The sequence below is a fragment of the Hyla sarda genome, chromosome 1 (genome assembly GCF_029499605.1).
Source record: "Hyla sarda isolate aHylSar1 chromosome 1, aHylSar1.hap1, whole genome shotgun sequence".
Taxonomy (NCBI): domain Eukaryota; kingdom Metazoa; phylum Chordata; class Amphibia; order Anura; family Hylidae; genus Hyla; species Hyla sarda.
In genome coordinates, this window is record NC_079189.1 from 440,030,306 (window position 1) to 440,043,912 (window position 13,607).

At 42.9% G+C, this 13,607-nt stretch overlaps 1 protein-coding gene across 5 annotated transcripts in view; it reads right to left on the reverse strand.

The window, feature by feature from the left end:
• The window catches only part of TXNRD2 (thioredoxin reductase 2), a 131,875-nt gene that overhangs the window by 40,190 nt on the left and 78,078 nt on the right, over window positions 1–13,607 (reverse strand). For all 5 annotated transcript variants that reach the window (XM_056532412.1, XM_056532388.1, XM_056532393.1 and 2 more), the window contains one exon: window positions 832–851. In XM_056532412.1, the coding sequence (XP_056388387.1) occupies window positions 832–851 (20 nt within the window). The remainder of the gene's footprint in view (window positions 1–831; window positions 852–13,607) is intronic.

Here is a 13,607-nt window from a genome sequence, read left to right on the forward strand (position 1 = left end):
TGTGTATTATATAGGTTCCACATGGCTGCTTTAGGGTTATAAAAAGCATGCACTTTGGTCACAAAGCTGTGAAAATGTAAAAATCATTTTTTTTTCTGTCCTTGCCATATAGTTTCCCATGGCTGAATTAGAATTATATAGAGCATGCATTTAGTCAGAAAGTGTAAAAATGTTTGTGCAGACCTCATGACAGGGGATAGGGGAAGGGGGAGGAGCTCATCATACTCCAGGGGAAATGCCCCCAGCCTATGAGTAGAGTTCAGAAAGACTCATTATATCAATACATAGATCAAAAGTTATTTTACATATTAAGCACATGCATATTATTATACATACAGGTCTTAGGACACTTACTACACTGATTAAAGCATTTCATTTTTTTTCTTACTAATGACAGTAACGCTTTAAAGCTGAAGTATTTTTGCCATTTTTCTTTTTCTAAAAATCAGTCTTAAAATAACTTTTTTATTATATAAATTATGCATTGCAGGTGCTCATGTGACTTCCATTCTACACTCGGCACTTTCCATGATCTTGTTTGTCAGTGTACATAAACCACAGCAGAACTTCCTAAAGGTTTCACCCATATACTTAAATGTTTCCTCTATAAATGAGTGAGTGCTACAGTTTCTCTGGGTCTATGGACCCATTCCCAGACCTCAGTTATGCCAATGCTGACAGTTTATTGTATTTTGGGCATGCCTAATATTTTTTAAATTTCTAGAATTTTAGCATTGTATTCAGTATTACCATCCAAACTGTTAAGGTAAATTTTAAAATAGATAAAAATACAGATCAATGGAAGTAAACAGCTCTGATATAAAAGGATACAGCTGGCTCCAACCACTAAACTGTCGGGAAAACAAACAAAAAACAGTGTTTATTGTACGCTGTCTCATAAGTACCACACCTCAATAATATCCAAAATTATTGTGCGATTACAAGATTAGAGAGGTAATCTGTCCCTCTATTACAGAAAAGAGTAAACAGCTCATAAAATCAGAATGTACACTGCTGAATAGAGAAGCCTTACATGCTGCAGAATTTAGCACTTAATGCTGCAATAAAAGTGGTATACCTGACAATCAACAGTTCCCATAAAAGACCGCACAGGACTCAAAAAATATATATCACAGCAGTTTAACTATATTATACATACACACACATATTTGGGGTATGCTACTGTATTGGAACAGAATAGTGGAAGATTTGTATTATGGCACCTCTATTGGTCAGTGGTTGTTGGAAAAGTGTGTTTTGGTAGCCTTACTCTAAGATGGCTTACTTTAAAGCGGTACTCTGCTCCTAGACATCTTATCCCCTAACCAAAGCATAGGGGATAACATGTCTGATCGCGGGGGTCCTACAGCTGGGACTGCGCGATCTTTGTTAGAACGCTGGGTGCAGGTGCCGGGTTGTGACATCATGACCACACCCCCTAAATTAAAGTCTATGGGAGGGGGCGTGGCGGCCAGAATGTCCCCCTCCCATAGAATTGTATTGAGGGGGCGTGGTGTAACATCACAATGGGACGTGGCCATGACGTCACGACCCTGCCGCATGCTCCAAGCGTTCGGAACCTTTAAAGGGGTGCTCCGGTGGAAAACGTATTTATTTTTATTTTTTTTTAAATCAACTGGTGCCAGAAAGTTAAACAGATTTGTAAATTACTATTAAAACATCTTAATCCTTTCAGTACTTATTAGCTTCTGAATACTACAGAGGAAATTATTTTCTTTTTGGAACACAGTGCTCTCTGCTGACATCTCTGTCCATTTTAGTAACTGTCCAGAGCAGTATATGTTTTCTATGGGGATTTTCTCTTACTCTGGACAGTTCTTAAAATGGACAGAGGTGTCAGCAGAGAGCACTGTGGTCATGATGTCAGCACAGAACTCTGTGTTCCAAAAAGAAAATAATTTCCTCTGTAGTATTCAGCAGCTAATAAGTACTGGAAGGATTAAGATTTTGTAATAGAAGTAATTTACAAATCTGTTTAACTTTCTGGCACCAGTTGATAAAAAAAAAAAAAAAAAGTTTTCCACCGGAGTACCTCTTTAACCTCTTAACCCCTTAAGGACCAAGGGTGTACAGGTACGCCCTTGGTCCTGCTCTCCTGATATAACGCGGGGTTACACAGTAACCCCGCGTCATATCACGGCGGGCCCGGCGTCATAGTGAAGCCGAGAACCGCCTCTAATAGCGTGCAGCGCCGATCGCGGCGCCGCACGCTATTAACCCTTTAGCCGCGCGCTCAGAGCTGAGCGGCTAAAAGTGAAACCGAAAGTGGCCGGCTAGCTCAGTCGGGCTGTTCGGGATAGCCGCGGCTAATCGCGGCATCCCGAACAGCTGACAGGACAGCGGGAGGGCACCTACCTGCCTCCTCGCTGTCCGATCGCCGAATGACTGCTCAGTGCCTGAGATCCAGGCCTGAGCAGTCATGCGGCAGAATCGTTGATCACTGGTTTCTTATGAGAAACCAGTGATCAGCATAGAAGATCAGTGTGTGCAGTGTTATAGGTCCCTATGGGACCTATAACACTGCAAAAAAAAAAGTGAATAAAGATCATTTAACTCCTCCCCTATTAAAAGTTTGAATCACCTTCCTTTTCCAATAAAAAAAAAAACACAGTGTAAATAAAAATAAACATATATGGTATCACCGCGTGCGGAAATGTCCGAGTTATAAAAATATATCATTAATTAAACCGCTCGGTCAATGGCGTGCGCGCAAAAAAATTCCAAAGTACAAAATAGTGCATTTTTGGTCACTTTTTATATCATTTAAAAATGAATAAAAAGCAATCAATAAGTCCTATCAATGCAAAAATGGTACCGTTAAAAACTTCAGATCACGGCGCAAAAAATGAGCCCTCATACCGCCTCATACACGGAAAAATAAAAAAGTTATAGGGGTCAGAAGATGACAATTTTAAACATATTAATTTTCCTGCATGTAGTTATGATTATTTTCAGAAGTACGACAAAATCAAACCTATATAAGTAGGGTATAATTTTAACCGTATGGACCTACAGAATAAAGATAAGGTGTCATTTTTACCAAAAAATGTACTACGTAGAAACGGAAGCCCCCAAAAGTTACAAAACGGCGTTTTTTTTCAATTTTGTCGCACAATGATTTTTTTTCCCGTTTCACCGTAGATTTTTGGGCAAAATGACTGATGTCATTACAAAGTAGAATTGGTGGCGCAAAAAATAAGCCATCATATGGATTTTTAGGTGCAAAATTGAAAGAGTTATGATTTTTTAAAGGCAAGGAGCAAAAAACGAAAATGCAAAAACGGAAAAAACCCCAGTCCTTAAGGGGTTAAGGACTAGGCACGTATGAGTACGTCCCTGGTCCCTGGGTCTTAAGGACCAGGCACGTACTCATATGTCCGTGGGAATTTCGCATCCCGCCGCTCGCCGGGTGGGTTGTGAAACCGGACACCTGCTGAAATCGTTCAGCAGACGTCCGAGGCAAACGCCGAGGGGGGTCCTGAGACACCCCCCCCCCCCCCATGTCGGCGATCGCAGAAAATCGTGTGTCAATTCAGAAATTCAGACATGCGATTTTCTGCTGTTCCGGGCTGATCGTGTCTCAGGTGACCCGATCACCCGGAAAATAGTGATGATCTGACCTGTCGGTGACAGCCCAGATCATCTTGCAGGGTAGGAGTGAGGTCGCAGTGATGCAATCTCCTCCTATCCCCTGCCATTGGTCAGAACTGATTCTGACCAATGGGAGAGCAGGACACAGTGCCAACCCCCCGTTTTGCCCACGCCTGGATGTCACGGGGAACATGCGGAGAAGATGGAGGTCTGTACCTGCAGGAGAAGATGCCTGGGAACAGCTGATCGTCGCTGCAGACTGCTGGATCCTGGCTCAGGTAGGGAAGCGACGTGGGGGGGGGGGGGGGGAGTGAAAGTAAACTGATCTTTACTGTGGCAACCACTAGGAAGGCCATACTGCAACTCCCAGCATGCCCATGCTGGGAGTTGTAGTTTTGCAACATTTGGAGGGTCACAGTTTGGGGAACACTGTTACAGTGGTGCCCAAACTGTAGCCCTCCAGATGTTGCCAAACTACAACTCTCAGCATGCCTAGACTGCCCAGGCATGCTGGGAGTTGTAGTTCTGTAACATCTGTCCCTTCAGATTTGGCAATTTTCATGAAATTTTTGAAAATTGCTGCTCTACTTTGAAGCCCTCTAATTTTTTCAAAAAGTAAAAATATGTCCATTTTATGATGCCAACATAAAATAGACATATTGTATTTGTGAATAAAAATAAAATTTATTTGGAATATCCATTTTCCTTACAAGCAGAGAGCTTCAAAGTTAGAAAAATGCTAAATTTTCTAAATTTTCATGAAATTTGGGGATTTTTCACCAAAAAAGGATGCAAGTAACGACGAAAATTTACCACCAAAATAAAGTAGAATATGTCACGAAAAAACTATCTCAGAATCAGAATACTGGGTAAAAGCGTTTTAGAGATATTAATTCTTAAAGTGACAGTGGTCAGATGTGCAAAAAAACGCTCTGGTCCTACAGTGAAAATTGGCCTGATCCTTAAGGGGTTAATGTCCCTTTAACCCTCTTAGGGGCATTCTTCATATATATATATATATATATATATATATATATATATATATATATACATATACATACACATACATACACACACACATATATATATGGAAAATATGTGCTGGGCAACTATAGGGCAGGCACAGGAGTGGCCACTTGCTGTAAGTAACGTCATCAGAGTTACCTCTGATTCCAGTCATTTTACCCCTGCATAGCTGCATGTACAAGAAATCGCAGAATGAAGTTTCATTAAGTGAATAAAAACTATTTTAAAGAGTGTCACAAAAGCTTTTAAAAATATTTTTTTTAAATTCCCCATATTTAAAAATTCAAAACACCTTTTCTGTTTTTTCAAATAAATTCTAAACCACAAAATGAATAATGTTATTTCTCACACAAGATGCGATGTTACACCTCAAAAGCCAGAAAACATAGACTATAAAGCAAGCCTCATCTTACTCAATATGGAAACAATTAAAACTACATCTAAGCTCTATGTATGGGAAATATATAATTCAGGAACATGGAGATGTAGAGCAATGTAAAAAAAAATTCTGCGAACTGCGATTCCCTTTAGATTACTCAATGTGAACATACCCTTAAAAGGATACTGGGGTTTATTTACTAACGTGATTCCAACTCTTTTGTCGGGTTTTGCACCCAAATTGTGTCGCACGTCCCTTGCGACAATTTGCGACCAAAAAAACCCTGAAAATGGGGCGTGGTCACAGGATAAAGTGGGCATGGTCCCGACAAAAGGGGCGTGGACCAGACAGTTTTAAAAAATCCCAACATATTTACTAAGGTTTCCACAGAAAAAGTGTTGTATTTGAGACGGATCAGAACAGTTGTAAAAAATGCAAAATGTAGGGAAGAGTGCAAAATGTAGGGAAACCTTAGTAAATACCTTGGGAAAATACCAATGGGAAATCAAAACCCACAAAGAAACCTACACTTCACTCTTAGTAAATAAACCCCACAATTTTTATATTTTATTTAAACTTTCTCAGGCTACTGGTATTTAAAGGGGTACTCCGGTGCTTAAACATCTTATCCCCTATCCAAAGGATAGGGTATAAGATGCCTGATCGTGGGAGTCCGGCCGCGGGGGACCCCCAGGATCATGCACACGGCACCCCGTTCGCTTCGGTACTGATTACCGGCGACCGCAGGGCCGGCGGCGTGTGACGTCACACCTCCACCCCCGTGTGACGTCATGCTCTGCCCCTCAATGCAAGCCGACGGGAGGGGGCGGGATAGCTATAATGCCCCCTCCCGTAGGCTTGCATTGAGGGGCGGAGCGTGACGTCACACACAGCCCGCCCTGCGGTCGACCATAATAAGACCCGGAGCGAACACGCTTCGGGGGACTGATTACAAACAGGGTGCCGCGTGCATGATCCCGGGGGTCCCCAGCGGCGGGACTCCCACGATCAGGCATCTTATCCCCTATCCTTTGGATAGGGGATAAGATGTTTAAGCACCGGAGTACCCCTTTCAAAAAAAACAAACAGGACTTACCTGCCGCCTCTCCTCCTGGTGCCTCCGCAGTGATCCTCTTAATGGTTGCCGGTATTGATCCGTCACACTGCAGCTCAGTTAACCTCCGCCCGCAGCGATGTCCCGCCTTGGTAATTGACTGAGCGGCAGTATGATGTATTCGGTCCCAATACCAGGAAGAAGACTGGGGCCAAGGCAGAATAAATCATACTGCCGCTCAGCCAATCACTGGGCAAGGCAGGACATCTCTGCGCCGGTGATAAGCTGAGCCACAGTGTGACGGATCAACCACAGGCAACCAGGAAGAATATCTCTGGGGAGACTGGAGTGGAATACTGGAGGCTCTGGGGGAGTGGCAGCAGGAAAGTTGTTGTTTTTAGTTCTTGTTTTTTAAATGCCAGAATTTCCTTTGTTGCAAAAAAAAAGTTAGCACTCTAACACTAAAACTTTGTTGTAAAGCATGCAAAACCAATAGGTTTTGTAATTGCTTTCATTAGAAAATTTTCAGTATTTCATACTGAAAAAGCTAGTCAAACAACTGCCCCCCCCCCCTGCTTGGACACATACTAGTCCTACTGTGTCCATGCATCATCACCTATGTCATGGACACACTTCCTTGATTGACAGCTGAGTGCAGGGCTCACAGTTGGAGGAAAAATCCGCCCACTGTCAGCTTGTGTCCTGCCACGGTCAGTGAGGACAAGCTGGGAGTTGTAGTTTTGCTAATGTTAGGGGAGATATAAGCAGACAGCATACTGAGGGAGGAGGCAGAGACCTGCACAGTGATGCCACGCCCCCTCCCTTTGAGAGGAATTCAGACTAGTGAGCTAAATTAAAAGTGTAATAAAAAAATAAAGAAAGATGCTAGACACATAAAAATTAGATATACATGGTCAGGATTAGGTACCGATTGATATATTTAAAAAAAAAAAAAATCTGACGGGTACGCTGTAACCGCTTAAGGACACAGCTCATTTTGGCCTTGAGGAAACAGGAAATTTTAATCTTTGCACTTTCTTTTTTACCTCTGTACCGTCTAAGAGCCAGGACTCTTATTTTTCCACCTATAGACCCATATCAGGGCTTGTTTTTTTATGCAAACAATTGGACTTTGTAATGACATTACTCATTTAGCCATAAAATGTGCAGCGCAATCAAAAGAAAAATATTTTTGGAGGGAAACTGATAAGAAAACCTAAATTTTGTACCTTTTTGGGGGTTTGTGCACTTTATGGTAAAAATAACATGTTCTCTTCATTACAACGATATCCAATTTATATAGCTTTTCTATTATTGGAATTTTTCTTTTAATTGTCCTCTTCTGATTCATATTACCTTTTTTTTATCGTTTTTTCTCGGGCATATATGAGAGCTAATTTTTTGTGCCATGATCTGCAAATTTTATAGGTACCATATTTGTTTTGATGGGACTTTTTGATAGCATTTTTTATAAAAAAAAAAATTCTGATATATGATGGGATAAAAATAAAATCTGTATTTTTGGGGTTTACTCTTTTATGTTTATGTTGTTTGCTCTGTGGGGATAAAAACATTATATTTTAATAGTTTGGACAATTACGCATGTGGCAATACTAAATAGGTTTATTTATTTATTTTTGTAAAAATGGGAAAATAAGGGTGATTTTATTTTTATTAGTGGAGGGGTTTTTATATAGTTTTAACCCCATAAGGACGAAGCCCATTTTGACCTTAAGGACAAGGGCAATTTTCGTTTTTGCACTTTAATTTTTCCCTCCTCCCCTTCTAAAAATCATAGTGCTTTAAATTTTGCACCTATAGACCCATATAAGGGCTTGTTTTTCACACCATCAATTGTACTTTGTAATGACTTCAATCATTTAATAACAAAATCTACCGCAAGACCAAAAAAATATATATTTGTGGGGTGAAAAAAACGCCATTTTGTAAATTTTGGGGGCATCCGTTTCTACATAAAAAATGACACCTTATATTTATTCTGTAGGTCCATATAGTCACAAGGATACCCAATTTATATAGGTTTTATTTTATTTTACTACTTTAAAAAAAATTATAACTACATGCACCAAAATTTGTATGTTTAAAATTGGCATCTTCTGACCCCTATAGCTTTTTCTATTTTTTGCATACGGGGCTATATGAGAGCTAATTTTTGGCGCCGTGGTCTGTAGTTTTTAACAGTACCATTTTGTTTAGATGGGACTTTTTGATCACTTTTTATTTATTTTTTATGGTATATGAATTGACCAAAAAGGTACAATTTTGGACTTTGGTATTTTTTCACGTGTACACCACCAACCGTGTGGTTTTAGCTAACCTAATATTTTAATAGTTTGGACTTTAAAAAAAATTAATAAAATTGAATTAACCCCTTCTCTATTAAAAGTTTGAATCACCCCCCTTTTCCCATTTTTTCAACACTTTTTTTTTTTAGCCCCCATGGGGGGGCTATACTATGGAATCTTCTGATTGCATAAACTGATCAATGCTATGCCATAGCATAGATCAGTGTTATCGGCGATCTGCTGCTCTAGCCTGCATAGCAGGCTAGGAGCAGCAGAAGACCGCACGGGCAGCGAGGAGGCAGGTAAGGGCCTTCCCACCATCCACTCAGCTTATTGGGACCCGTGATGTCAGCTCCACTGAGCTACCGGCACTGTAAACCCCGCATTTTAGACACTGTGATAAACTTTGATTGCGGCGTTTAATGCTGGGCATCGACCCGATCGGCAGTGCCCGGCATTAGTGGTGGGTCCTGGCTGCCCGTAGCAACCGGGACTCAAAGGGTTTAAACCGTTCTCCGCTCATGAGAACAATTTAAACCCCGTTAACGGGACCAGGTACGCCCTCGGTCCTTAAGTCCGAGGATGCGAGGGCGTACCTGTACGCCCTGTGTCCTGGACAGGTTAAAAACCTTTTTTATTATAGTTTTACAAACTTTTTAAGCCCCTTTAGGGGACTTTTACATGCAAATCACTAGATTGCATAACATTAAACAGTGACATCGTCACTAAAAACAGTGAGATCGTCGCTCCACTAATACAGCCTTGCTCTACCACACTGCATCACTGGAGAGACTAGCAGGCTGCTAGAGGCTGACAAGGGGAACCTCCACCACCATTGTACCTCATCAGACCCCTGCAATTACGCTGCGGTGGTCCGATAAGACCCCTGAGCTAGCCAAGATGGATGATTTTATACTTTAGATGCCGTGATTGGCATTAATTAGAGATGGGCGAACTTTTCAAAAATTCAATTCGGCCGATTCGCCGAATTTTCCTAAAAAATTGGTTCAATCCCAATATAAAATTGGCTATTTCCGGTCTACAGAGAGCTTTTACACTTACTGCCCCCTATTAGCTTTAACCGGAAAAAAACGTAGATCTGTGGAGTGCGTATATTTTTAACTTTTTTTTACAGTAATACACCCCAGTAAGGTTGCAACAGAAAAAAGCATACTCTCTCTCTCTGAACTTTCCCTGCCTGCACTATGGTTGCTTGCAGTCTTTGAATGGGAAGTGCTTCCTGTGTTGATCTCAATTGACAGACTAGGAAACGACTCTCCCTGCCTGTAGTGATGTGGACTTGAGGTCAATGGATTTCCCCTGTGCTGATCTGTATTGTTAGTAATGCTGATTAGTGACCACACAGTGTCTGCTCTCTCTCTCTAGCCAGAACGAATGTCACCGCTGTAAAGATGTGTATTGTCAGTAACGGTGATTAGTGCGAACACACAGTCTCTGCTCTCTCAGCAAAACGGGAAATGCCCGTCTTCGGTAATGGCTGCTGAATATATAGGGCTGTGACATCACAGGGCTGGCTGCTGATTCAGGGTGATATTGCCTACCCGCCTTCCCAGACTTCCTTGCCCCATGTCCTTACATGTGTAGACGCCATTTTAGCCCCCTGACCCGCACAAAATGTAGTGAATGAAATTATTCATTACCACAAAGCGCGTGGAAATTCGGATTCGTTCCGAATGGAATTTTTCACTAAATTCGGTACAAATTCGACTTAGTCAGCTTCGATTCTCCCATCTCTAGCATTAAAGGGGTATTCCAGGAAAAAACTTTTTTTATATATCAACTGGCTCCAGAAAGTTAAACAGATTTGTAAATTACTTCTATTAAAAATCTTAATCCTTTCAGTACTTATGAGCTTCTGAAGTTAAGGTTGTTCTTTTCTGTCTAAATTCTCTCTGATGACACCTGTCTCGGGAACCGCCCAGTTTAGAAGAGGTTTGCTATGGGGATTTGCTTCTAAACTGGGCGTTTCCCGAGACAGGTGTCATCAGAGAGGATTTAGACAGAAAAGAACAACCTTAACTTCAGAAGCTCATAAGTACTGAAAGGATTAAGATTTTTTAATAGAAGTCATTTACAAATCTGTTTAACTTTCTGGAGCCAGTTGATATATATATATATATATATATATATAAAAAAAAAAAAAGTTTTTTCCTGGAATACCCCTTTAACCCCTTAAGGACACATGACGTTCTCATACATCTCCATTTCCGAGTCCTTAAGGACACATGACGTATGAGAACGTCATGTGTTTTACCGGCCCCCCGCAACCATCTGGAGCGGAGCCGGTCCCCGATGCCTGCTGAAATCGTTCAGCAGGCATCGGGGCATATCACCCAGGGGGGTCATTATGACCCCCCCATGTCGGCGATGGCCGCAGATCGCTGGACAATTCAGTCCAGCGATCTGCGGCGGATTCCGGGTCAATCGGGTCTCCAGTGACCCGGAATTATTGGCTGATCGGGGCCGTCAGAGACGGCCCCGATCAGCCAGAGCCAGCAGGGGTGAGGTGGCACTGGTGCCACCTCACGATCGCCCTGATTCGTCGGCCGGATTACCGGCCGACCAATCAGGGCGCCTGCTGCGGGTGTCACTCCCGCAACCCGCTCCGCCCCTCTTCCGGAGGACGTGAGCGGGTGCGGGACGTGCACCCCGGGTGCTGGGGACCCCGATCCCCGGCGCCCCTGTTGGGATCGGGGCCCCAGGAGCAGCGGCGGCGGCGGCGGAGACGACGAGGGACTGACCTGTGCGGCGAGGATCGTTGGAGGTGAGTGACAGCCTCCTGCTGTTGCTTAGCAACAGCTCCCAGCATGCAACAAGGGCATGCTGGGAGCTGTAGTTATGCAACAGCAGGAGGCAGACCACCACAACTCCCAGCATGCCCTTATGGGCATGCTGGGACTTGTAGTTTTGCAACAGCTGGAGGCACATTCTTTCTATGGAAAAGTGTACCTTCAGCTGTTGTGTAACTACAACTCCCAGCTTGCACAATCAGCTAAAGTGCATGCTGGGAGTTGTAGTGGTGCATCTGCTGGTTGCATAACTACAACTCCCAGCATGCCCGTTGGCTGTCGGTGACTGCTGAGAGTTGTAGTTTTGCAACAGCTGAAGGCACACTGAGTTAAGTAGCAAACCAGTGTGTCTCCAGCTGTTGCATAACTACAATCCCCAGCATCCCCAGCCAAAGTAGTATGCCTCCAGCTGTTGCATAACTACAACACCCAGCATGCCCTTCCGCTGTCCGTACATGCTGGGGGTTGTAGCTTTTGCAACAGCTGAAGGCACACTGGTTGCAAAACACTGAGTTTGTTACCAAACTCGGTGTTTCGCAACCAGTGTGCCTCCAGCTGTTGCAAAACTACAACTCCCAGCATGCACTGATAGACCGTACATGCTGGGAGTTGTAGTTTTGCAACAGCTGGATGTTCCCCCCCCCCCCCAATGTGAACGTACAGGGTACACTCACATGGGCGGAGGATTACAGTAAGTATCCGGCTGCAAGTTTGAGGTGCGGCAAAATTTCTGCCGCAGCTCAAACTGCCAGCGAGAAACTACTGTGAACCCCCCGCCCGTGTGACTGTACCCTAAAAACACTACACTACACTAACACACAATAAAATAAAAAGTAAAAAACACTACATATACACATACCCCTACACAGCCCCCCTCCCCTCCCCAATAAAAATTAAAAACGTCTGGTACGCCACTGTTTCCAAAACGGAGCCTCCAGCGGTTGCAAAACTACAACTCCCAGCATGCACTGATAGACCGTACATGCTGGGAGTTGTAGTTTTGCAACAGCTGGATGTTCCCCCCCCCAATGTGAACGTACAGGGTACACTCACATGGGCGGAGGATTACAGTAAGTATCCGGCTGCAAGTTTGAGCTGCGTCAAATTTTCTGCCGTAGCTCAAACTGCCAGCGAGAAACTTCTGTGAACCCCCGCCCGTGCGACTGTACCCTAAAAACACTACACTACACTAACACAAAATAAAATAAAAAGTAAAAAACACTACATATGCACATTCCCCTACACAGCCCCCCTCCCCAATAAAAATGAAAAACGTCTGGTACGCCACTGTTTCCAAAACGGAGCCTCCAGCTGTTGCAAAACAACTACTCCCAGTATTGCCAGATAGCCACTGACTGTCCAGGCATGCTGGGAGTTTTACAACAGCTGGAGGCACCCTGTTTGGGAATCACTGGCGTAGAATACCCCTATGTCCACCCCTATGCAAGTCCCTAATTTAGGCCTCAAATGCGCATGGCGCTCTCACTTTGGAGCCCTGTCGTATTTCAAGGCAACAGTTTAGGGCCACATATGGGGTATCGCCGTACTCGGGAGAAATTGGGCTTCAAATTTTGGGGGGTATTTTCTGCTATTACCCTTTTAAAAAATGTAAAATTTTTGGGAAAACAAGCATTTTAGGTAAAAAAAATATATATTTTTTTACATATGCAAAAGTCGTGAAACACCTGTAGGGTATTAAGGTTCAAATTACCCCTTGTTATGTTCCCCGAGGGGTCTAGTTTCCAAAATGGTATGCCATGTGTTTTTTTTTTGCTGTCCTGGCACCATAGGGGCTTCCTAAATGCGGCATGCCCCCAGAGCAAAATTTGCTTTCAAAAAGCCAAATGTGACTCCTTCTCTTCTGAGACCTGTAGTGCGCCAGCAGAGCACTTTTCACCCCCATGCGAGGTGTTTTCTGTATCGGGAGAAATTGGGCTTCAAATTTTGGGGGGTATTTTCTGCTATTACCCTTTTTAAAAATGTAAAATTTTTGGGAAACCAAGCATTTTAGGTAAAAAAAATATATATTTTTTTTACATATGCAAAAGTCGTGAATCACCTGTAGGGTATTAAGGTTCACTTTACCCCTTGTTACGTTCCCTGAGGGGTCTAGTTTCCAAAATGGTATGCCATGTGTTTTTTTTTGCTGTTCTGGCACCATAGGGGCTTCCTAAATGCGGCATGCCCCCCAAAAACCATTTGTCGCTCCTTCCCTTCTGAGCCCTCTACTGCGCCCGCCGAACAATTAACATAGACATATGAGGTATGTCCTTACTCGAGAGAAATTGGGTTTCAAATACAAGTAAAAATTTTCTCCTTTTTATCCCTTGCAAAAATTCAAAAATTGGGTCTACAAGAACATGCGAGTGTAAAAAATGAAGATTTTGAATTTTCTCCTTCACTTTGCTGCTATTCCTGTG